Source organism: Bos indicus, chromosome 5 (assembly GCF_029378745.1).
Source record: "Bos indicus isolate NIAB-ARS_2022 breed Sahiwal x Tharparkar chromosome 5, NIAB-ARS_B.indTharparkar_mat_pri_1.0, whole genome shotgun sequence".
Taxonomy (NCBI): domain Eukaryota; kingdom Metazoa; phylum Chordata; class Mammalia; order Artiodactyla; family Bovidae; genus Bos; species Bos indicus.
In genome coordinates this window covers 39,429,779-39,457,264 of record NC_091764.1, presented here as the reverse complement: position 1 = coordinate 39,457,264, position 27,486 = coordinate 39,429,779, and the positions used below count along the sequence as shown (strand labels likewise).

General features: G+C 37.1%; 1 protein-coding gene across 2 annotated transcripts in view; it reads left to right on the top strand.

Moving 5' to 3' along the window:
- Window positions 1-27,486, top strand: part of PDZRN4 (PDZ domain containing ring finger 4) — a 432,300-nt gene that overhangs the window by 262,015 nt on the left and 142,799 nt on the right. The window contains exon 1 of one of the 2 annotated variants that reach the window (XM_070789263.1): window positions 11,908-12,874. The exons of the other annotated variant lie outside the window; for it this stretch is intronic. Within the exon in view, the coding sequence (XP_070645364.1) occupies window positions 12,806-12,874 (69 nt within the window). The 5' untranslated portion in view covers window positions 11,908-12,805. Of the gene's footprint in view, window positions 1-11,907; window positions 12,875-27,486 lie in introns of those variants that run through there. 2 annotated transcript variants of the gene reach the window in all.

Below are 27,486 nucleotides of genomic sequence, written 5' to 3'. Positions count from 1 at the left end.
GTAAGAATACTGGAGCAAGTTGCTATTTCCTACTCTAGGGGATCTTCCCGACCTACATCCACCTCACGTCTCTTGTGTCTGCTGCATCAACAGGTGGGTTCTTTACCACTAGTGCCACCTGAGAAGGCCTTACATGATTATCTGTATGCAAGTATATAAGCAGGCAGGGAATAAAAGAGATATCCCAGACTCTAGAGTATCCAAGGCTTCCCAGATGGCTCTAATGGTAAAGAATCTGCCTGCCAAGGTGTGAGATATAAGTTGGATCCCTGGGTTGAGGAGATCCCCTGGAGAAGGAAATGGCAACCACTCCAGTATTCTTGGAAATCCCTGGATTTCCTGGGAAATCTCATGGACAGAGATGCCTGTAGGCTACAGTCTGTGGGGTCATGGAGTCAAACATGACTGAGCAACATAACACAGAGTATATAAGAAAAAGAACCCAGTTATTCACCATCACACCACTCTGTGTTAATCCCTTTACTTGCTTTGATATTTTATAGGATGCTTATCTGATTAATTTATTTATTGCTTCTTATTACTATAAGGTTTGTTCCATGAGATCCAGGACCTTTGTATATCTTGAATATTATTATAATGATTGAAGAGGTGACAGAATCCAAAGATGAGAGAGGAGTGATCATATATCACAGTACTAGATAGAAAAGTAGAGTCTAGATGCAAGTCAAAAAAGAGATAGATAGCAAAAAGACATAAAGAGTGGTATTGACAGAATTGTATTCTCTGCCCCTAGAGCAGGAATATTCTGTTCTATATTGTCTATTGTGTATGTGTGTGCTTATCGGATAGGGGGAGGTAAAAAGAGGAGAGAGAAAGATATGTAGGTTGCCGGGATGCAAGCTTAGTTGCTCAATCCTGTCGATTCTTTTGCTACCCCATGGACTGTAGCCAACCAGACTCCACTGTCCATGGGATTCTCCAGGCAAGAATACTGGAGTGGGTTGCCATTTCCTCCTCTAGGGCATCTTCCCAAAGCAGGGATTGAATCTGAAACTCCTGCAACTCCTGCATTGGCAGACAGATTCTTTACCACTGTGCCACATGGGAAGCCCATCTGATCTGTAGGTTGACGGTGAAAGTGAAAGTCACTCAATCCTGTTGGACTCTTTGCGACCCCATGGACTATACAGTCCCTGGAATTCTCCAGGCCAAAATACTGGAGTGGATAGCCTTTCCCTTCTCCAAGGGATCTTCCCAACCCAGGTCTCCCACATTGCAAGTGGATTCTATTGAGGCACAAGGGAAGCCCAACAATACTGGAGTGGGTAGCCTATCCCTTCTCCATTGGATCCTACCAACCAAGTAATTGAAACAGGGTCTCCTGCATTGCAGGTGGACTTTTTAACAACTGAGTTATCAGGGAACCCATCTGATCTGTAGGTTAGGGACCAGGGAATTGATGAGAGCTCAATTTTTTTAAAAAAATTAAAAAATGGGCAGAAGATCTTATACATTTTTCCAATAAAGACATACAGATGGCCATAAGACATATGAAAAGATCCTTAACATCACTAATTATCAGAGAAATGCAAATCAAAACTATAGTGAGGTATCATCTCACACTAATCAGAATGTCCGTCATCAGAAAGTCTACAAATAATAAATGCTGGAGAGGGTTTAGAGAGAAGGGAACTCTCCAACACTGTTGGTGGGAATGTAAGTTGGGGTAGCTACTATGGAGAACAGTATGGGAACTTTTCAAAAAAAACTAAAAGTAGAGTTACCATATGATCCTGCAATCTCACTCCTGGGTACATATCCAGAGAAAATCATAATTAAAAAGAGACATGCACTCCAATGTTCATAGAAGTACTGTTTACAAAATCCAGGACATGGAAGCAACCTAAATGTCAGTCGACAGATGAATGGAAAGAAGATGTCATATATATATTATATATGCACACACACAATGGAATATTACTCAGCCATAAAAATTAATGAAATAATACCATTTACAGCAACATGCATGGACCTAGAAATTATGATATAAGTGAAGTCCTTCATCAAAGAAACAAAAATATCATAGGGGAAAGAAATGCAAACAGGCAAAATGGTTGTCTGAAAGGCCTTACAAATAGCTGAGAGAAGAGGGAAGTGAAAAGCATAGGAAAGTATACCCATCTAAATCCCAAGTTCCAAAGAATAGCAAGGAGAGATGAGAGCCTTCCTCAGTGGTCAATGCAAAGAAATAGAGGAAAACAGTAGAATGGGAAAGACTAGAGATCTCTTCAAGAAAATTAGAAATACCAAGGGAACATTTCATGCAAAGATGGATACAATAAAGGACAGAAATAATATGCACCTAACAGAAGCAGAAGATATTAAGAAGAGGTGGCAAGAATACACAGAAGAACTGTACAGAAAAGATCTTCACGACCCAGATAATCACGATGGTGTGATCACTCACCTAGAGCCAGACATCCTGGAGTGTGAAGTCAAGTGGGCCCTAGGAAACATTACTATGAATAAAGCTATTGGAGATGAGGAAATTCCAGCTGAGCTATTTCAAATCCTAAAAGATGATGCTGTGAAAGTGCTCTACTCAATATGCTAGCAAATTTGGAAAACTCAGCAGTGGCCACAGGACTGGAAAAGGTCAGTTTTTATTCCAATCCCAAAGAAGGGCAATACCAAATAATGTTCAAACGACTGCACAATTGCACTCATTTCACATGCTAGCAAGGAAAAGCTCAAAATCCTTCAATCTAGTCTTCAATCTAGTCTAGTCTAGTGTTCAATCTAGTCTTCTACGTGAACTGGGAACTTCCAGATGTAGAAGCTGGATATAGAAAAGGCAGAGGAATCAGAGATCAAATTGTCAACATCCGTTGGATCGTACAAAAAGCAAGAGAACTCCAGAAAAATATCTACTTCTGCTTCATTGAAAATTATAAAGCCTTTGACTGTGTGGGTCACAACAAACTGTCGAAAATTCTTAAAGAGATGGGAATACCAGACCACCTTACCTGCCTCCTGAGAAACCTGCACAAGGGTCAGGAAACAGCAGTTAGAACCAGACATGGAAGAACAGACTGGTTCCAAATTGGGAGAGGAGTACGTCAACGCTGTATATTGTCACCCTGCTTATTTAACTTTTATGCAGAGTACATCATGTGAGATGTCAGGCTGGATGAATCCCAAACTGGAATCAAGATTCTGGGGAGAAATATCAATAACCTCAGATATGCAGATTATACCACCCTTAAGGCAGAAAGCAAAGAGGAATTAAAGAGCCTCTTGAAGATAAAAGAAGATAGTGAAAAAACTGGCTTAAAATTCAATATTCCAAAAATAAAAATCATGGCATCCGGTCCCATCACTTTAAGGCAAAAAATGAGTACACAATGGAAATACTTTTATTTTCTTGGGCTCCAGAATCACTGTGGATGGTGACTGCAGCCATGAAATGAAAAGATGCTTGCTTCTTGGAAGTAAAGCTATGACCAACCTAGACAGAGTATTAAAAAGCAGAAACATGACTTAACCCACAAAGGTTCATATAGTCAAAGCTATGGTTTTCCCAGTAGTCATGTATGGATGAGAGAGCTGGATCATAAAGAAGGCTAAGCACCAAAGGATTGATATTTTTGAACTGTGGTATTGGAGAAGACTCTTGAGAGTCCCTTGGAGTGCAAGGAGATAAAACCAGTCAATCCTAAATGAAACCAATCCTGAATATTCACTGGAAGGACTGATGCTGAAGCTGAAGGTCCAATAATTTGGCCACTTAATGCAGAGTGGTGACTCATTGGAAAAGACCCTGATGCTAGGAAAGATTGAAAGCAGGAGGAGAAGGGGATGACAGAGGACAAGATTTTGGATGACATCATAGAGTTAATGGACATGAGTTTGAGCAAACTCTGGGAGATGATGAAGAACAGGGAAGCCTAGTGTGCTGCAGTCCACGGGGTCACAGAGTTAAACACAACTGAGTGACTGAACAACAACAATGACAATTGCTTATATGTGGAACTAAAAAAAAAAGATGATACAAATTACCTTACATACGAAACAGAAGTAGATCCACAGACACAGAAAACAAGCTTATATGTGTGTGTGCTAAGTTGCTTCAGTCATGTTTGACTCTTTGCAACCCTATTTATTTTTTGAAGTAACTGTTGATGATTATTTCCAAACATAGAGATATGACTGCACTACTATCAATACATATATTTCCTACTATAATACATATTAAGAAAAAAAGTATTCTCTGTTGGTACATGTTTAGTATAGCAATCCCCCATCAACAGTGGAGTGGAGTAAGGTTATGAAATTGCTTAGATGTATTCAATCTATTTTATGCATCCATGCTTAAGTATAAAACTTGGAACTTTGGAGTTAATTTTAGACTATACTTCTGGTCCTTGGGGAAATTCTTACAGCTCAATGTGTTACAAGCATCACCAGGATGACTTCTTCTAGCCATCTAGGAATTTGCATAATGATGACTATCTCTGAGTGACAGGCAGTATAAAATACTGATTAAACAGTGGACCCACACTATTTGGATTTGAGTCCTAGCTCCTCCATTTACTACTAATATGACCCATTTTATACCCATGTCAAGAGGAGATAGTCATAGTACTCACCTATGAGAGTTGATATGAGGATTAAAACAAATTAATAACATATTGTTCAGAAGGACGACTAGTATACAAAAAAATGCTAAATAAGTATTGTCTTGTTTTCAAAAATGTTTAAGAATTATCAGCATTCTCTTATTCATCATAGTGTTTAAAAAATACTGAAAAATAAAAGAATATGCTGGCCATTTACTTGGTTACTTTTGTAGAACTAAGAAATGGTGAAGGTAGTATTCTGGGAAACCCTACATACTGTATATGAAGTTGTTAGACAGTGTGACATTATCAAGATATGATACCCTGGAGTGTACATAGTCAATTGGTCTATAGATGATCAAACCAAGAAAGCCAATATTACACTGGGCTAGATTAGTAGCTGTTAAATTCCTCAAAGAACTACCTATTTCACAGTTGTATGAATCTTGCTTCAGATGTTATCCATTTCTTGTACACTTATATCAACATTACTTACACATTATGCATTAAGAGAAATAAATACAATATCAGGGTTATTACTCTAAATGTATTTTGTTACATTCTTTACACAGAAAAATAAATCTTTGTGCTATGTGCTAAGTTGCTTCAGTCATGTCTTGACTCTTGGCAACCTTATGGGCTATAGCCCTCCAGGCTCCTCTGTCCATGGAATTCTGTAGGCAAGAATAGTTGAGTGGGTTGCTGTGCCCTTCTCCAGGGCATCTTCCTGACCCAAGAATGGGACCTTAGTCTCTTGTCTCCTGCACTGCCAGGCAGATTCTTTACCACTGTTACACAAGAAGCTGAAAAGCAAATATTCAGAAGTTGTTGAATGACCAGTTTGTAACTGTACAATAGCAACAAGTGGACAGAAGTATGACTATAATGTTTCTGCGAAATAAGTTTGAAATAATGTAAAAGAGATTTATTATGACAGAAAAGTTAGAACTAAACAGATAACCTGAAAATTGGAAACAGATAATTATTTTCATAACTATACTACTTGATTACCAGTAACCAATAGGGATGGGGCTACATCCTAGGTGTCAGATACACTAGACATATATTATCATCACAATAACCTTAACCCTTGAAATAATTGTTTGGTAGATGCTATTATTATCCTTGCTTTAGAGATGAAAATGGAAGAATCAGAGAAGGTTAAAAAACGATAACTTGCCAACATCACATAGATAGAAATTAGGGAAGCTGGGTCTTGACCCAGGACAGACTCATATAGAACCACCATTGCCCTAACATAGACCAACTACTTCACAGTTTATGAATCCCTCCTCATGTATTTTATCCCATTCCATCCTCACAATCAGTCTGCAGGTTAAGTATTATTTGAGTATGTAAGTTGCATCAAGTGACACAGGTTGACAGTAACCAAGTTCAAATGGAACCATTCCTTGGAATCCCACACCCTTCCTTTCCATTGGAGTCTAGTCTAATAACTTGCCAATTCTTGGAGGAGTTCATAAACTGGTGAAGCACTGTTAGTTCCACAAGCAATGATTGAATTGGGTTGGCCAAAAAGTTCATTTGGGTTTAGCCATATGCTATTACAGGAAAACCCAAATGAACTTTTTGTCCAAACCAATAGATGCAAAATGAAGATGGTCAGCTAGTGAATAAATTGTGAAGAGTGTGTTTGGTTACATGTTGTTCCTTGTAACAACTGTAAGACTGTAACTAAGCAAATGGATGTCATGTATGCTCTCTTAACAGAGCATTTTTGTAAATTCATGATATTAGTTCATATTGTATGGTGTTATGGAAAAAAAAACACTGGTTCAGAGCCAAAAGACAAAGGCTCTAGGTTTCCCAGCTTTAGGAATTTCAACATCTAATAATTTCTTTCTTAATAAATAAGGGACAATATCTGAAATACTTACTTCAGAAAAATTATAAACATCAAATGAGATGATGTATGATTTTAAACAGCTGGCATTCTTATACCACCAGATGTAAGATAAGTACCCAATAAATACTTGGGGGATAAATAAATGAATATGTAAATAATTTGTGAAACAGAGTATAACTTGGAATGCATACATAGTGTGTGTGTATATATAAAATTGTAAACATCAAATGAGATGATATGTGATTTTAAACAGCTGGCATTCTTATACCATCAGATGTAAGATAAGTACCCAATAAATACTTGGGAGATAAATGAATATGTAAATAGTATGTGAAATAGAGTATAACTTGAAATGCACACATAGTATGTGTATATATATATACATGAAGTGAAAGTGAAAGTTGCTCAGTTGTGTCCAACTCTTTCAGGCATCATGGACTATACAGTCCATGGAATTCTCCAGGCCAGAATATTGGAGTGGGTGGCCTTTCCTCTCTCCAATATATATATGAGGTAACTGATAAAACACATGTGGTCATACTTTACTTTTTGTGTACCTGGCACAGAAAAATTCGTTTCATGGATTCTCGAATTTGTGTTTATAGAATTAAACCAGATTATATCTATCTTATGCTTATGATTCTTCAATCCTTTGACTTACTCTCCTTGAATAAGCCCTAATGGGGAAAAATGTTACCTGGCAATTAGGTATAGAGACAGAAACACAAGTGTATGTCACTTTGCCAGAATCAGGTCTCTTCCTATATCCCAATCACAGCCATTTATTCACTCTGCCTCTATTGCAGACCTGCAGTGTGAAAGACACCCAGGCTACTCTTGATATTTTGAGGAAGTCAAAGATCAATTAATTATAAACATCAAACTCATCTCAGGTTGCCAGGTCTTCTGTTGCTGCTCCCCTCCCGTATCTCATAGTCCAGTAGGAGTGATAAGGCATGTATACAGAAATCATGTAAGGAAGTGTTGTGTGTCTTGAGATGAATATGGATAAGATTCACTGAGATTTTGCAAGTTGAAGAGATCACTACTTCAACTCCAAGAGTCCAGGGAGGAGAGTGTTTAAACTGAACCACAATAGCTTGATTTGTGTTTCTGAAGAATAAGCAGTATGAGGTAAAGTCTGAGGCAATGGTAGGAAGATATATATACCTTACATATAGCTGTTCAGCTTTGTTGGAGCCTGAAAAGAAAGAGATGTGCACTCCAGAGACCAATTTGCTGAGGACTATAGTCCTTCTAAGATAGGGAACCTCGAGCTAAAAGCCAGGGAAATCCCAAGATGAGTTGCCCTTTTTCCTGTGCACTCAGGGAACACACCCAATGACTGGTTGTGGAGGAGTTTTAGCTAATTGAAAGTACTTAGCCATGACATATTAAAAATTTTTCAGTTTGATAAATTTTCTATTTTTCAACTTCAATTCACTTTCATTATTTCAAGCTGTATCTATCTTTTAAAGATGTATTCATTCTCTCTCCTTTTCTCTCTCTCCCTTCCACCTTATTTCAGCACTTTCAAGGGCTAACCTTCATTTCCTGTCATCAGGATCATATGAAGGCATATTGATGTAGCTCTAGCTTCCTCTACAAGACAGAGAGCTCAGCAAATTAGGTATCAAGTTCAACCACAGAATTTGTAATTGGAGAACTGAGTTCAGATCTCTTTACTCTGTTTGACCTTGAGCAAGTTCCTGTCTCCCTGAGCCTCAGATTCTTTGTCTTTATGATTGAATATAAGATATTAAACTTTAGAAAATGTTATGCAGGTAAACGTCTACTCAAAAGTGCCCAACTATATCCCTAAAATAAACGCAAGATAGAGACTAAGAAGGAAATTTGTACACTAGGTATCAAGACAGATAGCAGAATTAGAAGATCCACACATGACTGTGGCAAAGACAGAGGGTCTGAGAGTGGACTTACCTATTGAACATCCACACCTGCATAGGAGAAACAACACCAGTCTTTGCAAAGGTAATAGAGAAACTGTCATCTGCAACTGATGGCAGCTGCCATAGACTCAAGGACATGGTGACTCAAAATAGTCATATTTGGACTGTCCCTCTCTCTCTTATTTGGGACTGCAACTGTGTACTGCATTGACCAGTAGGGATGGGACATAGGTGCAGCCTCTTTGATAAGTCATTTTTAAAATGTCTTCTTGTGAATGTAACAAAAATACAGGAAGCACATAAAACAAAGTTCTACTAAATAAATTATAATGCAACCACCTAGTAAAACTACTACCCAGATTAGGAATTAGAACTTTGTTAGCCATGCTGAGACTTTCTGATGTCCCCTCTTAAACACAGTCCCCTTTCTCCCCCTAAAGAGTAACCACCCTCTTGACTTTTTTTGGTAATCCTTTTCTTACCTCTATTTATCATTTTATCACCCAAATTATTTGCATATACAAAATATAGTTTAGCAATGTTGGTTTATAAAGTGTCTTTATAGATTTCCTAGCCATCATATCTCCCTACTCTTCCTCCCTGCCTCTCTCTCTCAGAAACTGAAATATGTATTTACATTGTTACCCACAATCTGAATTTGGCTGACTGCATCCCTGTGGCATAATTTAACATACTTCTTGGTCTTCCACATTCCATGGAATTCTCTCACTTTGGGAAAAACTTGCTTTTGGAAAGGTGTCATTTTCTTCTGTCAGGTATACAATATCTGGTTATTTCCTGTGTGTGTGCATGAGTGTGTCCTGTCAGCAGCCATTAATTCTTAGTACTAGGTCCATTAAATAATTAAGGGCTGCATGGCGTGTGCATGCTCTATCATTCCTTGGCATTCATTGGCATAATTCTATAAAGAAAATTATTTCTTTCATGTACTATTTAGTCTAGAAGTACAGTTTGGTGGCCCAGATGGTAAAGAATCTACCTGCAAAGGAGGAGGCCCAGGTTCCACCCCTGGGTCCAGACAATCCTCTGGAGAAGGGAACGGCAACCCACTTCAGTATTCTAGCCTGGAGAATTCCATGGACAGAGAATACTGGCTGGCGATAGTCCATGGAGTCACAAAGAGCTGGACACGACTGAGCAACTAACACACACTCACATGGTTTATATAGGAAAAGCAAGATAAATGCTGGATTCCTTCTGTTCAGTTACTTCTCACTTAGCCCTCTGATATATCAGCCCAGATCTTGATGAAAATGTCTCTTATTTTGAATATCACTGTATTTGAGGGGAGTAAACTAACACACTTTAAAGGCAATTAAAACAAATAACTATATCTTGAAATATATGCCCAACATATTTGTTTATACTTTGATGAATCTCTTTTAAGAATGTTTGAGAAGTTAAATTATTATTATTATTATATATTATTATTAAATTATATATTATCATGTATTATTAAACATCTATTGTCTGCTTATTTTAACCCATAATATACCATATTATTACTGTCCAAGACAGATAATATCTAATCTATTTGCCTTGTTAAAACATTGTTTGGATTAACACACTTGTTACTATCTGCTTCAAACTTATACTCTAATATGAGATTTCACAGCTCAGTCATTGGAAAATCTAACACTCATGCTCTATTGAAATTTAGAGAAATTTAGAATCATAGTTCTCCTTTTCTATAAATTGCCTTTCAATTTTGGAGGAAGAACCTGTAAGGAGCAAAAGATAGACTGTTCCAAGGTACCAGAGTCAAGGGCATTATTTGATAAGTGAAGGAAGAAGCTACACTTGCTTCCTGAGAAAGAAATTAAATAACAGACTTAGAAATGAAAAAGAAAACAGTCAAGAAAAGTTGCTGAAATAATAACTCTAATTTGAAATTTCTTACTTCATTGTTCATTCTTTACTTTTCTATGATGAAGAAAATATTTTTTAAGGCTGTGATTGTTTCAATTTTCTTTACAAACCAACTACAAAATATTATGAGAAAGGTCCAGTAAGCAACCATAGCTTCAATAATTGTTTCCTACTTAGCTTTCAAAACCTTTTGCATAATTAAGACCTTTATCAGTAGAGGAAAAAAACATTTTCATTCATAGATGAGTGAACCATCCTTGCCTTGCTGCTACTGCTGCTGCTGCTAAGTCGTTTCAGTCGTGTCCGACTCTGTGCGATCCCAAAGACGGAAGCCCACCAGGCTCCCCCATCCCTGGGATTCTCCAGGCAAGAACAGTGCAGTGGGTCATCCTTGCCTTATTGCATTCTAATTCCTTGATTTGACTTTTCAAAGGACAGAATTTTAACATCTGAGAGTCATTAATTTTATCTCAACTTGGCAGTATAGAATTCTTCAAAAAATAGTCAACATTTGCTTTGAGTATGTGATCTCTTGAATAAGAACACTTGATGGGAAGTGGTATAGAGACTCAAAGAATATTAAACTTTAAAAAGCATCTAACATATATTTTACATTTGTACCTAAGGAGGTTGCATGTGTTTGTGACCACCGTTGACTTTCATAAAGGTTCCCCTCAAATACTTCCTTGATTATATCCTTTTCATAAAGAAATCAAAATAATTAATATTTACTACTAGTGGTTTCTAATTTACAGGAAGTCCTGGTAAACTTTGTTCACATGCAGGTCCTTGAAGTGATACTGCTTCGTGTAGTTCTCTTAGCTTGGCTTTCATCCAGGCTGTTAGGTGAAATTAGGCCCAGAAAATAGGATTATTACATCCCAAGGGAAATGACTGATAAGCAGCAGATGATTGCTCATCTCCTGGCTCCTTGCTGGTGTTGAGGTGTTGCTAGTTACAAAGCCAATTTGTTAACAATTAGTACTCATTAGAATCATTTCCTGTTATCGATTCTAAACATTTGACAAAGCACTTTTAGGAAATTGGACCCCCAAAAGTAGCTATCCATAAGAGTTGAGCAATTAAAAGTCTTCAGGATCCAATGTAATTCCTAACCAGAGTCATCAGTTTCCAAGTAATTATTTTTGCTTTGAAACCCACCTGCTATCCTGTCCAGTTTAAAAATGTGCTGGTACAAGGACATACTTCTTAATTAGCAGAGGTTGTAGATAACTCAGTATAGAAACAAAAGGAATTTTCTTTTATTATTATTATCTGCTTTAGCTATTTGTATATCTTTAAGGGACAAAAAAAATGCCAGCTTGCAATACAATATATATATTGTGAGTGTGTGAAATTAAATGCATTACTTCTATTATCTAAGTATCTAAGCTTAGTTTTTATTTCTGTGTTCACCTTTGTATTTTATGAACTCTAAATATAGACTCATAAATGGAGTCATTGTGCATTACATTAGAATTTAAATATTACCAGTGTCAGCTTTCCGAAATATTATATATGACTTTAATAAAATTAGCATAAATACTATATGCATTTGAAATTTTTCTCAGAAAGGGCATTGTATTTATCTAATTTTAAAATATAGATCTGCATGTATTATAAGGCTGCAAATTTATAGTCAATGGCTATACTCTATATCTAATTAAAATATTTATTATCTGTACAAGTATATCTACTGATACTTGCTTAAATGTTCTTTATTTAGACTAAGAAAATATGCCTTATTTCCTCCCTCTTAAGTAATGGTCTTTACATGTGAACCATTCAGTTATTTTTGTAGGATTAGAATTAAGATTCTGAATGACACCCCCATCTTCTTTTCTTCACCCACATCACTCCCCAAATTTTCCTTTGCCTCTATGTTTCTTTTATAAACTTAAATAATTGCTCCTTTTCATCTTCCCCTACACTTAATAATGCTAAAAATATTTTTTCTAATTGTGGCAAAATATGAAGGTGTGAATTAAGTATAATATTTCTGTTTCTGAATTTCTTATTCCCATATTAAAAGCTTACGTCAATGGAGAAATTAAGTGTATGTTCTTTGAAATGCCCTAAGCTCAACCCCTCTATCCTTAATAAACAGAGATGGTATTGACACAAGTGAATTTTGTTTAACCACACTACATTTGCTTCTTAATTAGTGAATATTCATCTGTCATCAGCAGCAGCTATGACACCCCTCCCTGCTAACATGTTCTGTCATAAATAATCAATGAGGCACTATTAATATTCATGAGCTGGAATCTGTGTAGTCATGTGCACTGATGCAGAGACAGGGGGAGTGTTGCCATGAACTGACTGGAAACTCTGTGTGTGTATCCGTGAGTGCAAGATACTTAGAGAAAGCGAAGAAGAGCATGCTGCTACACACACCCTGGCTTGTGCTTCCAGCTAACAGCGGTTTGTCTGTGTTTCTGGACTGAAGTGACTGATGAAAAACAGTAGTCAAGTCTGGAGGGTGATTCCCTTTCAGTTCACTTGCCTTTCAGTTCTGGGGAAATTAGAAGATTTGCTCTCTCTCTCTGCTTCTTAGAATGGGCTGCAATTTGTGCACTTTTCAGAAAAGAGAGGAACACTACAAACTGCTGTATGAAGTTTCCCAGGTGAGTGCAGGGTCTGTTACCAGCAACTAAACAGCCAGGCTTTGTGTTTGTCTGAAAAATGGTCAATGAACTATGGCTAGCTTTATTTTTTCTTTCTGTAGATTTCAGAATTAAGGGCAGACTTGCTAGCTGGGGGCTTTTTATTTTGGTTTGGGGTGGCAGTTTTCAGCTTCCTTGCCACTCCCCCTTCAGATGACTTCCTGTGGGATTCTTTTTAACATTTTTTTGTATCTACTGCCAAGATGTCAATCAAGTAAAAGGAGTAACACTGAGATTCATGTCTGTAATATTTTGAAACCCCTCTTTCATTTTGGAATAATGTTGACATTTGAAAATCAAATGTATCATTGCATAAATATTGGGATATTTATATAATATATTATATAATAATAGGTCTGTGAGCTCAGTTATTTTGAATAGACAGGAAAAGTTTCTTGCCAAATCTTGTTAGTCAGAGGAATTATTTGATTAATTTGGAATTTGTGCTTTGGTTTAAGAGGAAGACCTGGTATATTTGTATTTTATGCAAAAAGTACTTGCTCTGTCTTGGCTTAAAAAAGGGAGATAAAGGAATTTTCTTTTCACTTGTACTTGGATTCTTTTTATAATTTTGTATCTGTTTTAGCACTCAAAATTAATTTCAAAAGCTTAGTACAATATTTGTATTGTAATAAAAAGGCAAAAACTGTGTCCCTTTTCAGATGTCTCTTTAATGTATATCTGAGGGCTTTTTAGAATAAAAATAAGATAATGATATTCCAAGCCTTCAGAGTTTTCACAGAATTCTATTAATTCACCGTTTTATTTAGGCAGGATTCTCTGGGAGTATATGAAGTCCAAATTTCTTGTCTGGCAAAATAAAGTTTATTTCTCCCTTCCGGTTTGTCCCAGATGTGACATGCTACTACTTTTGTTTTTAGATGATATTGCTGATGAAAGACAATGTTTGGGATGTTGGCGTCTATGGGCACAGCAGTAGCCAAGTGCCCACTGCCTACTGGTTCCCTCAGACTTCCCCCTGACGTGATTCATTTCACAGTGGGCTAATTACAAAGTGGATTTGCTACACATGAAACAGCCTCCTCAGTTGCAATGTTAATGCACATTTTCATGGTAATGTGATCAGAGGCTCATTAGCCAGTTTCCAAAATGATCCTCTGCATTAATTAAATATAAAAATGACTCCTTTATCACCATAGAGAGGAAAAAGAAGATTAACATTGTTAATTACACCAGGGGCAATACCTTTTGCTTTGTTTTTTTGTTGTTGTTTTTTGTTTTTTTAACTATAAACTTGCAAACCCAGGCTGGAATCATCTTCATTCCTAGATAAGCTTTCATTTGCTTCGACTCATGAAAACAGACTCTAGGTGGAACACTTCCCTTTAGTTTGGTTTGTTGGAGTTTGAGTTCTACTATTGTTTTTCTTTAGGTGGTGGAGGAGCAGGGGAGTGGATTAATCAATCTATTATTTCTCTGAATCACTAAATTGACATAAAAGTATAATATGAAGAAAGTGGTAGGTGGCATCCTCCCTGATTATGAATGGGTTAAGCTATTTATCTTCTGCTAAGAAATCAAGCCAGATTTCTGCATCCAGAAAGGATGACTGTATTTGTTAAGGAGCCTTTGTTATAGGATTTTAAAGTGCTTGTCTGTGAGTTTTGCTTTTAAGTGCTTCCTAAATCTTGAGAAAATAGATAAGTCATACTCTCTATGGCCTCCACCTGTATTCCTTCATATATTTATTTTATTTTCTCTTCTCCTGAGTTGCAGTACTTATGATCTTTAATAAAGGGGGTGAAAATGAAGTATTAGCTTCCATTTAACTGGCTTTTAGTAGATAAGTTAAAACTCCAGCTTAAAGATCTTGTGTGTGTTTTCCAAGGGGAGCCCTCCTACAGTTTGTCCCTAGCTTTGTGCTCTATTTTATGGAGTTAATGGAATAGATAAGATATCAAAGGAAACCAGTGATAGGCTCATATAATACACTGGAGCCCCGTGTGGTGCTGCAAACTAGTTTCTATTTTTATTTGGAGCAGTGGCAGCCCAGAGCACACGTGAGAGTGAATATGTTCTTAACCAGGTGTTCGTGAGGGTACACATGGCTGCCCCCAGAATAGAGGATACTATTTACAAAAGTGACTGGGGATTGGAAACGATATATATTAAAAGCGAATTAGCTCACACAAATATCAACACCTGATGGTCCAAATCATATGTATTTATTTAGAGACTTGTAATTCTTAAATCACCTGATTTTATTGTTCCTTTTGTTATTATTTCTTAAAAGCTAAGGCAAATTAAAGTTTATCAGGGGTGTGAAAATTTAAGACTAGCCATGAATACTACATATATGAACAAAACAATTATTTCTCTGTAATAGAGTCATTATGACATTGAACTTTTTTCCATTTTCTCTGTATAATTCTAGATTTTGCTGTCTGATAACATGGGCCACATAGAATTCAGTTTCAGATTTGTAACCACAGTAAACAAAAATAAATGTGCTCACTGAGGTGTCTAGTGAAACAACCAGAATAATGTGCATAGGTGTGAAGTGCGGTCAAGTTTAAATTTGGTTAATGTTTTTTGCTCAAACAGAGAAGCTAGGACTTTCAGCAGACAGAAGAAAGGAAATGCTGCCTCAAGAAAATTATTTTCATCTGAAGTTGGGCCAGTCCGGCTTCAGTACGGAAAGGGATCCAAGAAACTAGGGTTTGTGTAGATCTAGTAACCTTCACACCAAGTAATTTTCAGGCGTCTATTAACTTTATATGTGTCAGGGACACAATTGTTATCTGCAGTGATTTATTCAAAGTAGGTTATTTATTAACTGATTAAGAATTAATAACTGGCCAATTTGAACAATGCCATTCTATTGACACAGAATAAATTGCCTGTTTTGTATTAATCTGACTGAATAGACAGTTGGACCAAGAGAGCCACAGTAGCTTGTTAGACATTTATGACCTAAAAACAGATTTATCTCTGAGGGAGATTTTATGGTAATACCTAACTTTGTTGAGTTCTTAGTTTAACTTTTCATACATAAATTAAATGTAACTTTTTGATTGATTAAATAATGCAGATTATCAATGGAACGTTTATTGGTATTGAATAATGTGAACGTGGGAGCAAATACTGACTGGTTTGGCGCAACTAGAGGCCTCCCCCATGCACCCATGGAGTACTCTCATAAGCTGAAACAGAACCTGCATGGACAGTTACAGCAGTTATGGTGCTAACAGCAGCTAACACTGAGCACTTCCTTTAGTCTAGGCACTGTGCTGGGCACTACATTGTAGAACAAATGAGACAAACATATTTCTCATTTATTCTACAATGAGTTCTTTAATCTTGTATAATCTCCCTTCTCTGGTGACTGTCCCATATTCCTCAGAAATTTGTTTCATACCATGTAAACCCAATTTATAATGTCAACCTCTTTATGCAAATATCATCCTTTCCCCCATATTCCTTAGTGCTAGTGAAAGTCTCACCATACTTCTTGCTATCAGTGAAACTCAAAAATACTGAATTAAAATAGGCACTTCCTTATCCACACTGAACTTCTGGCTATTTTATTTCTACACATTCTGCTACATCAATTCCTGCCTTCCCACAATCACAATTCTTTTTATTAACTGTCTGTGACATCATGGTAACAACTTTTCCATTTAGAATTTGTCAATGTGTCAGTCTACTCTGATTGCGTTGCTAAACCCATATTTCTAGAAAGTATGCAGTGGCTCCCAATTAATATACAATGAAGTAAATCTTCTCATTCCAATATATTCAAGGACCTCCTAAACTGGCACTAGATTCCTTTCTGGCTTTCTCTTTCACTGATCTTCCCCTCAATACAATTTATAATCTATATAGACCAATGATTTTACTTTTCTCTCCAAGTTGATATCCAGACTTAGACCCTTGTAACTTAGTTCTCTTCTTTCAGCCTCTGTGGATGCCCTCTACATCCCACCACTATCTGTCTTCTTCCATCACTAGCTATTCAAATCCTGCCCCTTTGGCTTTAATATCTCCTTGGGCAGAGAGCTTTTTGGAGTTATTATTATTTTTTTTAATCTGTATCTTCCCACCTTGGAACTCTCATAGCATTTTGCTTACACTATTTTGAGTTTCTTTCTTTTTTATATGTTCTTCTGTCTGGTATTATAGCAAAGTATGTGTAACTGACTTGTGTGTTCCTGGAATGCAGGTCAGGGGCTTGACTGTCCTTTAACCCCCACGCTGCCAGCAGACACTCACTGAGTTCCACCGTGCTGCCCTGAATGACCACAGCCTCTCCCCATCGACAGCTTTGATTGCCTGATATGTGCCTAGTACTCATCTTTGCCATGACGGGATTCAAAGACAGATGTGGCAGTCCTTGCTTTTGAGAGCCACACACTATGGCAGTAGAAGAAAGACACAAAGCAGAGAATTTTCACATGGTGTGATAAGTGAATATGTTGAATTGAGAGATATTGGCAGACTTCTAGAGGAGTGCACAGGGACTCAACAGGGAGGATTGGAGGTTTGGAAGAGGGTGATGATAAGGGAGAGGAAATCAAAGAAATGGAAGGGTAAAGAAGTCCATGGAGGTGGCAAACAAGTGCTGGGTGTGAATGGACCTGGAGTAGGGAGCTACAAGGGATGAGTGTTACTTAAACCTCAAGTGGCAGGAAGGCTTCAGACCATGGCCTGAGATGTGGGCAAGACCAGACTTTGGAGAGTGTCCATGTCCCAGGATTTTGTCTGTTGGTTTGTTTTTAAAGAGGGAGAATTCACTCTGATAGGAGTTCAGAGTGTAGACTTGGCTGTGGTGTATGTCTGGGGACATTGGGCTTGAATATTGCAGCAAGACTTCAAGGGAGACTAATTTGCAGGCTGTTGCAAAGAGTTAGATAGTGCAAGAAATCATTTAAAAAACAAGGACAGGAATGAGGCACTGAGAAGGTAAATTAGATTTCTGGCTTGTGAGACCAAGGAAGTATTCTGAAATTTATAGAAAGAATGAATAAGAGAAGAAGTAAGTTCTGGGAAGAGGAGAGAAGGCCATTGATTTCACCATGAGCTGTCCAAGAAATGCTTGTGGACAGTGAATATTCAAAGTAAAAACGGTATATATGTGTTTGGTGGATGATATCAACCAAAAAGATCTGAAAAGTGAAGAGAAAAACTGAACAGTGAGGAGAGTTGTGAACCAAGGACATAAAATTAAGGAACACAGAAAGGAGAAGAAAGAAAAGGTGATAAAGTGAAATTGCTATAGTGTGAGAATGAAGACCAGCAGAAAGTTGTGGGAGAAGCCAAGCGGAGAGGGTCTTTTAAAAAGAGTGGTCAACATTGTCAAACTGGTTAAGAACTGCAGTGTCTTTGGATTTGAAAATATGTGGTGTGCTACCTGGGTGCCTCTTCAGGAAGCACTTGCTGTCCCAGCTGCTAAAAGTGCTGTCAACCCCTCAGGGACTATCTTACCTGCATAGAGTCCCTCACCCAAGGTTATTCCTCTCTCAGAACTCAACCCCTCCAATGACAGATGGATGCAAGTATACATGAGCCTGGGCACCTCGGCCTGAACTGGAACCTTCTGAAAGGCAACTCCAGTTCCAGAGCTCCTTGCAGCTGTTGTTGAGCCTGCATCCTAGTTTGGTTCACCTTCTGCCCAATTCTGCTTTCTTCTTCTCCTCCCTTCCACAAGAGGAATGCTCCTTAGAAAGCACCTTTCCCACTAAATTCTGTTTCTTGTTAGCTTCCTGGAGAACCTAACCTGGAGAGAGGTCAGTGGTGACAATTACAGAGCATCTTAATACAGAAATGTGGACAAAATTCAGAAAGTGGATTTTGGAATTTTTCAAGAGGACTATTTCTGAAGAGTGATAGTGAAAAATTCTTGCACAACAGGCAATCACTATTTTGTATATTCATTTTATATGGATAGATTTTTACATGATGAATTTTCACAAGCCATTTATTAGGTATTCAATCAATACTATTAAATGATTGGTTATGGTGGTGGTTTGGTCACTCAGTTGTGTCTGACTCTTGTGATCCAGTGGACTGTAGCCCACTGAGCATCTCTGTCCATGGGATTTCCCAGGCAAGAATACTGGAGTAGGTTGCCATTTCCTTCTCCAGGGGATCTTCCTGACCCAGGGATCAAACCTATGTCTCCTGCATTGCAAGGTCATTCTTTATCACTGAGCCACCAAAAAACCATTCAATGATCAAGAAAAAACAAAACAAAACAAAACAGTGTAGGGCCTCTTGTTGAGTACCTAGTGATTTAACTCTTTTTTATTAAATGATTAAGAAAAATGAAAAAAATTTAAATCACTAGGTACTCAACAAGAGGCCCTAAACTGTGGACCTATGAAGGATTCTGTTCTTGAAAAGTTTATAATTCATGAAGGAAAGCTGAGCAGTTTGCCCAGAACAGGCTCTGTCTCAGTCACTGTTTTCTGTTAGTCCATCTTGGGCATACACCATCAGAATTTTAGGTATTATTCTTTTCTTAAAATTTTTATAGAGTATAGTTGATTTACAACTTTATGTTAATTTCAGATGTGCAGCAAAGTGACTCAGTTATACATATCCATATATCCACTATTTTCTTATATTCTTTCCCCAAATAGGCCATTACAGAATATTGAGCAGAGTTCCCTGTGCTATATATCAGGTTCTTATTAGTTATCTATTTTATATATAGTAGTGTGTATACATCAGTCCCAGTCTCCCAATTTATCCCTTCCCATTTTATCCCCAGTAATCATGTTTGTTTTCTACATCTGTGACTCTACTTCTGTTTTGTAAATAAGTTAATTTATATACTTTTAAAAGATTCTGCATATAAGCAATACCATACAATATTTGTCTTTCCGTGTCTGACATTTCACTAAGTATGATAATCTCTTAGCCTGTCCATGTTGCTGTAAATGGCATTATTTCATTCACTTTTGGCTGAGTAATATTCCATTGTATATTTATAACGCATCTTCTTTATCCATTCCTCTGTCAATGGACATTAGGTTGCTTCCATGTCCTGGCTATTGTAAACAGTGCTGCAATGAATGCTGGGGTTCATGTACCTTTTCAAATTATGGTTTTCTCTGGGCATATGCCCAGGAGTGAGATTGCTGAGTCATATGGTAACTCTATTTTTAATTTTTTAAGGAACCTCCATACTGTTTTCCATAGTGGCTATACCAATTTACATTCTTGCCAATAGTACAGGAGGGTTACCTCTTCTTATGCACTCAAGCATTTTTTGTTTATAGATTTTTTGATGATGACCATTCTGATTGGTATAGGGTGATACCTCATCATAGTTTTGATTTGCAATTAGTGATGTAGAGCATCTTTTTGTGTGCTTTTTGGCCACCTGTACGTCTTCTTTGGGGAAATGTCTATTTAGATTTTCTGCCCCATTCTTTTATTGGGTTTATTTTTTATATTGAGTTGTGTGAGCTCTTTGTATATTTTAGAGATTAAGCCCTTGCCAGTTGCTTGGTTGCAAATATTTTCTCATATTCTGATGACTTCCTTTTTGTTTTGTTTATGGTTTCCTTTGCTTTGCAAAAGCTTTCAAGTTTAATTAGATTCCATTTGTTTATTTTTATTTTTATTTTTACTACTCTAGGAGGTGGATCAAAAAAGATCTTGCTGTGAATTATGTCAAAGTGTTCCGCCAATATTTTTCTCTAAGAGTTTTATAGTGTCTGGCATTACACTTAAGTCTTTAATCCATTTTGAGTTTATTTTTGTGTGGTGTTAGGGAGTGTTCTGATTTCATTCTTTTACATGTACCTGTCCAGTTTTCCTAGCTCCAGTTGTTTAAGGAACTATCTTTTTTCCATTGTATACTCTTGCCTCCCTTGTCATAGAGTAGGAGACCGTAGGTTAGTGGCTTCATCTCTGGTCTATCTATCCTATTCCATTGATTTGTATTACTGATTTGATTACCGTAGTTTGCAGTGTAGTCTCAAGTCAGGGAGTCCGATTCCTCCAGCTCCCTTTTTCTTTCTTAAGACTGCTTTGGCTAGTCAAGGTCTTTTATATTTTCATACAAACTGTAAAATTTTTCTTCTAATTGTGTGAAAAATGCCATTGGTAATTTGATAGTGATTACATTGAATCTGTAGATTCCGTTGAGTAGTATAGTCCAAGAACATGGTTTATCTCTCCATCTGTTTGTGTCAACTTTCTTTTATCAGTATCTTGGTTTTCTGAGTACAGGTCTTTTGCTTTCTTAGGTAGGCTTATCCCAGGTGTTATTCTTAATAGATGAATTCTTGTGATTCATGAGGATTCAGGTATCACTCACTGGGTAGTAATTTTGTTTTCAGATTTAGAATTTTAAGTAATTTAAGTGCAACAGTGATTTTCATATACAATGCAACATTTCCCAAAGTCGTCTATATAACCTGTCAAAGTCGTCTATATAACCTGTCATAGTTCTGTCTCATTTCTAGTTGAATTCATTTCTTCTCTCCTAATTATTTCACTCCCAATGTGGAATAACAGGTTTTAAAAATTATTATAAATAGTTCATTGTTTCTTTCAACAAAAAGTTTAAAAGGGAGTAGCCCCATATTCTCCTGTGTTTCAACATATAACATCCAATTGCTAATTTGTGCCATTTTGTAACAAGCTGTAAATCCTACTTCATGGTTGTTTGAGTCCTAGTAAAGAATACCACCTATTTCTCCTTTTACACAGCTTTTTAGAAATACTGTGGGCAATTTTTATAAACTTGCTCTCATCTCCATTGTTGTTGTTCAGTGGCTAAGTTGTGTCTGACTCTTTGCAACCCCATGAACGCCAGTTTTCCCTGTTCTCTATCTCCTAGAGCTTGCTCAAATTCATGGCCATTGAGTTGATGATGTCATCCAACCATCTCATCCTCTGTTGCCCACTTCTCCTCTCCTCAATCTTTCCCAGCATCAGGATGATGGGAAATCATCTAATGAGTTGGCTCTTTGCATCAGGTGCTCAAAGTATATTATTGAAAGTAACTCAAAGTATTGAATTATTCAATTCAGCATCACTCCTTCTATTGAATATTTAGGGTTGATTTCCTTTAGAATTGACTGATTTGATCTCCTTCCTGTCCAAGGGACTCTCAAGAGTCTTCTCCAGCACCCCAGTTGAAAAGCATCAATTCTTCAGTGCTCAGCCTGCTTTATGGTCCAACTCTCATATCCGTACATGACTACAGGAAAAACCATAGCTTTGACTATATGGACCTTTGTTGGCAAGGTGATGTCTCTGCTTTTTAATGTGCTAAGTTTGCAATAGCTTTTCTTCCAAGAAGCAAGCGTCTTTTAATTTCACGGCTGCAGTCACTAGCTGTGATGATTTTGGAGCCCAAGAAAATAAAATCTGTCAATGGTTCTACTTTTTCTCCATCTATTTACCATGAAGTGATGGGACTGGATGCCGGATGCCATGATCTTAGTTTTTTGAATGTTGAGTTTTAAGCCAGCCTTTTCACTTTCCTCTTTCACCCTCATCAAGAGGCTCTTTAATTCCTCTTTGCTTTCTGCCATTAGTGTGGTATCATCTGCATATCTGAGGTTGTTGATATTTCTCTGGGCAATCTTGATTCCAGCTTGTGATTCATCCAGCCTGGTATTTTGCATGATGCACTTGGCATATAAATTAAATAAATAGTGTGGAAATATACAGCCTTGATGTACCCCTTTCCTAATTTTGAACCAGTCCATTGTTCTGTATCTGGTTCTAACTGTTGCTTCTTGTCCTGCCTACAGGTTTCTTAGGAAACAGGTAAGGTGGTCTGGTATTCCCATCTTTAAGAATTTTCCACAGTTTGTTATGATCCACACAGTCATAGGCTTTAGTGTAGTCAATGAAGCAGAAGTAGATTTTTTTTTTAATTCCCCTGCTTTTTCTATGATCCAGCAGATGTTGGCAATTCCATCTCTGGTTCCATCTCAGTGGATATTAGATTTTTCTGAACTAAGCTTTTACTTCCAAACATCTTAAGGGTCTGTACCATGTACCTTAATTTTAAAATTAAAGTTAAAAAATTTAAACTATTTTCAAGTGTGTATGAACAAAAAGAATTGCTAAGTATGGTTTAAAAATAATAAATCCACAGATTAAGGACCACTCTTTTAATCAGTGATATTATTATTTTCCTATAATTAAATTATGGTAAAATTCAGATATTAATGCTTTTGAAGTAAAGAAAAGCTTGGGAAAGAGTGTTTCTCATTGAATAGCCACAAATAATTACACTGTACTTGCTTTGTGCTCAGTACGGTGCTAGACAGCAACAGAGAGTGTAAAATAAGCATTATCTAAGAAGCCAGTCTTCAAGGTGTGTTGTTGTTGTTGTTGTATTGTTGTCATTCAGTCACTCAGTTGTGTCCTACTCTTTGTGACCCCATGGACTGCAGTACACCAGGCTCCTCTGTCCTCCACTAGCACCCAGTGTCTGCTCAAATTCATGTCCATTGAGTCAGTGATGCTATCTAACTACCTCATCCCTGCTGCCTTCTTCTCTTTCTATTACAAAGCAATTAGAAGACAAATGTGGAAATGTACAACCTTAACCTTATCCTATATGGGTAAGAATAATCAAAGGGTCTTCATATAGCAGCCTAACTAATGGTGGTTCTTATTTAGAATGACCTAGATTAGGAGCCTAGGATCATTTTTAAATTCAGCATAATTATTGTATATCCAGTCAGTCTATGTAATATGTTGGTGCCCAGGATTCACTGTAAAAGCAAAGTCATAAAATATGACTAATAGGACCCACATAGGGGAAATAGGATAAACAGTCTCACCAAAGTAGGATATGGGATGAGGATGGTTGCATATTTTGATCTCTCTGCAAAAATGAATGAACTTGGTGACATCATCACTGCAGGATTCCATAACACTTAAATATGTGATCAAATAGAGTCTCTGAAATAAATTTAAATGATAGAACATGTGTAAGTATTGTTTGCTTGGCACTTTATTTAAAGGAGCACTGTCATGCTAAGTTGATCCTCAGTGGATAGATTTTTGCCATTCACTCCTTAAGTGTGCTCTGTTTCCTTAGAGGCTCATTTTTTTGTTTGTTTGTTTGTATGAAGTTGGTTCTGCCTTTGCAATTGTGAACCTCAGTGTTAAGACAACATGGAAAATAGTGAAAATGTTTGACTCTGTTCACAGCTGAGGTATAATTAACTGTTTGATGAGTACTTGCTAAATGCCTAAGAAGGAATAGAGGCTATGGAATCAAGCAGGAGCACCGCTTATGTCCTCTCTGACTGTGAATTAGTTACTTAATTTCATTGAGCCTTTGTTTAATTGATGAATATCAATCTTGAAGTGTTCTATTGAAGATTAAATGAGATCATATATTTAAATTACACATTACAGGGATGCTATAAATAATAAATTTTGAGGTTATGATCTCAAAAGTTTTAGTGACCTTGTGAGTTAGGTAATATGGTCCCCATTTTGCAAATGAGAAAGCTGAGGCACAACGTAATCATGTGACAAATTCATATTGTCAGCAAGTAGAATACCTGAAATTCAAATCAGGATTTGCCTAATGCCAAAGTCCATGTTCATTTTATTATAAATATCAAATCCTTTACCCTTTGAGCTTTCCATATTTATCCACTTAAAAGTGAAAGTGAAAGTCAGGCCTAAATACTAGAGTGAGTAGCCTTTCCCTTCTCCAGGGGATCTTCCCAACCCAGGGATTGAACCAGGTCTCCCACATTGCAGGAGGATTCTGTACCAGCTGAGTCACAAGGGAAGCCCTTTATCCAGTGAACTGATCCATAAACACTGAGCTCCTGGTACATAGTAGGTCCTCAACAAATGTCTGATAAAGAAAGAAAGAAGAAATGGCAGGGGGGAGGAAAGGATGAAGAAAGGGAGATAATAGATGCTATTTATATTTCCCCTCAGAAGGTTCTACAGAGATGCCCTTTTCAGTATAAGGAAAAGAAGCAGGTCCTCTGTATTACCACTCTCCCATCAGTTTTAATAGCTTAAATCAAACTGTCTCAACTATGAAGCCCATCAGCATGGGAAAGTGATTTGACACTCCGCATATTAGGGCTTGAAAGCCTTTCCCAAATTTTCCCATAAATCTGTGCCTAGCATGAACAATCCTTCACAATCTCCTGTCTTTCTTCATACATTCCCAATAGCCCAAATTTTCACCAAACCAAACTATAATTTCCTATTTGAAAGCAACATGACTTTTCTCATCTGTTTGCCTTTCAGTGAAATGTACCTTTTTGCCTAGTGTGTTTTTTATACCCTGTACACATAAAAATTCTAATCCCTTGTTACTCAATTCCAGGCTTATCATTTGGGAAGTCTTCTCTGAACAAAAGACAGGATATACTGCTCTTCTCAAAATTCATCCAAAATTTGAAAGATGGTTCTATATTTGTGTTTAGTTTTTCTGCATCTCTGCATTTCTACCATATCACACGGTGCCTGGCTTGGAAGGTATTTAATACAAATCAAGTCACAGAATAGGAGTGGGGACATAGCTACAAATGCATTCACAAAAGAAACCTAATTTTACTATTGTCTCCAGAATTCACTGAGGTCTCTTTCAAAATAAGATGATTTAAGAAACTACAAAATTGTTATTTTCTTGATTTTGAAGATATCTGTTTTGTAATATTGTTACTCTCAAGGCTCATTATCAAATTTAAGGAAAACTGGGGGCATGCAGGGTTGACAAGCTACCACCTTTAATATACATATTGATTGCAAGCTGAATCCTCATTTCAGAAACAAGAAGACATTGGGGAGAACTCACATCTTAAAACAGGAAAAGTGGTCATTGCTTTTCTAAAAAACAAAAACAAAACAAAAAACACTATCAGCCCTTCTTTCACCCTGTACTGCACCCTATTCCCTGACCTCTTCCCAAACTGAGGAACTTACTAACAAGGTGGATTCAGCATATCCGGTCCTTTTCTCAAAATTGCCAGTCATAATGGATAATGATATAACCTTTATTCCTCAACTGTCAAACTGGCCAATATACCTTGCTGTTGTTCTTCCTGGATAGTTTCCCCATTGTCCTTCAGCTCACTAAGTTTTTGGCTTCCTCAAAGCCTGGGTTAGGTATCACCTTTTCCAGGAAATCTCCCTGGAATCCCTGAACCCAAGACGGCCCCTCTTTTCTCCTTCCAAAGTACCCAGTGCTTACCTTTGTCATGACATATACCAAATGGTATAATTTCTCAGTTTACTTGTTTATGATTTTCACTGGTCTCTGAATCTCTGGAGGGCACAAACCCCATTTTCAGTCTAACTCAGGACTCACACATATTTCTTGAGTAATGGATAAATGGCAAAAGTCTAAATGAATTCTGTGTGCAAGGCAGTATGTTAAAGGCGACATAAAAGCAGAATAAGATGGGATCCCTGCCCTGAAGGTGTTTAGTGTCCTGCAGTCTCCAGGAATACACACTTGTTCTCCAATAACTGGGCTTCCCTGGTGGTTCAGATGGTGAAGAATTCACCTGCAATGTGGCAGGCCTGGGTTCAATCCCTAGGTGAGTAAGATCCCCTGGAGAAGAGAATGGCTACCCACTCCAGTATTCTGGACTGGAGAATTCCATGGACAGAAGAGCCTACTATAATGCAAGCTACAATATTAGTTCCATGAGAGAGAGAGAGAGAGAGAGAGAGAGAGAGAGGAACAAGGTATAATGAGATGTTATAGTGATGAAGATTTACTGTATTATAGATAAAAAATAAAGTATAATATATATATCATATATATACATATACATATATATAATATATATCATATTATATACATCATATACATATATATAATATATATACATCATTTACATTGTATAAAGCAAAATAGTGTTTTGTGTGCGATGAGATTGATATTGATTTAGTAACTGTCATATTTCTTCATCTGCTGCCTTCCATGCTATTTTGTAAAATGGCTTAATACATACTTATTTTTATTTTACATGATTTATATCCATCATTGAAATAGTAAACTGTGGCTAAGTTATTACAGTATTCATTTTCTATATGTCCCTCCTAACTATAAAAGGATTCAAAGTGGTAATTATAAAATACACTGGAAAATGCCTGAATTTTTTCTGATGATGTAGTCTTTGGTTTCATAGTTACTATAGCACCAATAAGAAAATTTGCCCAAGTGCAACTATCCCATTAAAGTCACGTAAAGCAAAGAGTAGACCCCCATAAAACATGAAAACAAATTTTAAAGGTTTAAGCTCTAAATAAAACCTAGTCCAATTCAATAATATTCTAAAAATAGATTTGTTTCTATATCCAAACCATATATATATAAACCCTATTTATTATGTTGTTGTTTAATCACTAAGTCATGTCCAACTCTTTGCAACCTTATAGACTGTAGTCCCCCAGGCTCCTCTATCCATGGGATTTCCCAGGCAAGAATACTAGAGTGGCTTGCCATTTCCTTCTCTAGAGAGCCTTCCTGACCCAGGCACTGAACCCACATCTCTTGTGCCTCCTGCATTGGCAGGCAGATTCTCTACTACTGAGCCACCAGCCAGGCTGTCCTGTGTTTAGTCATTCAGTCATGTCCAACTCTG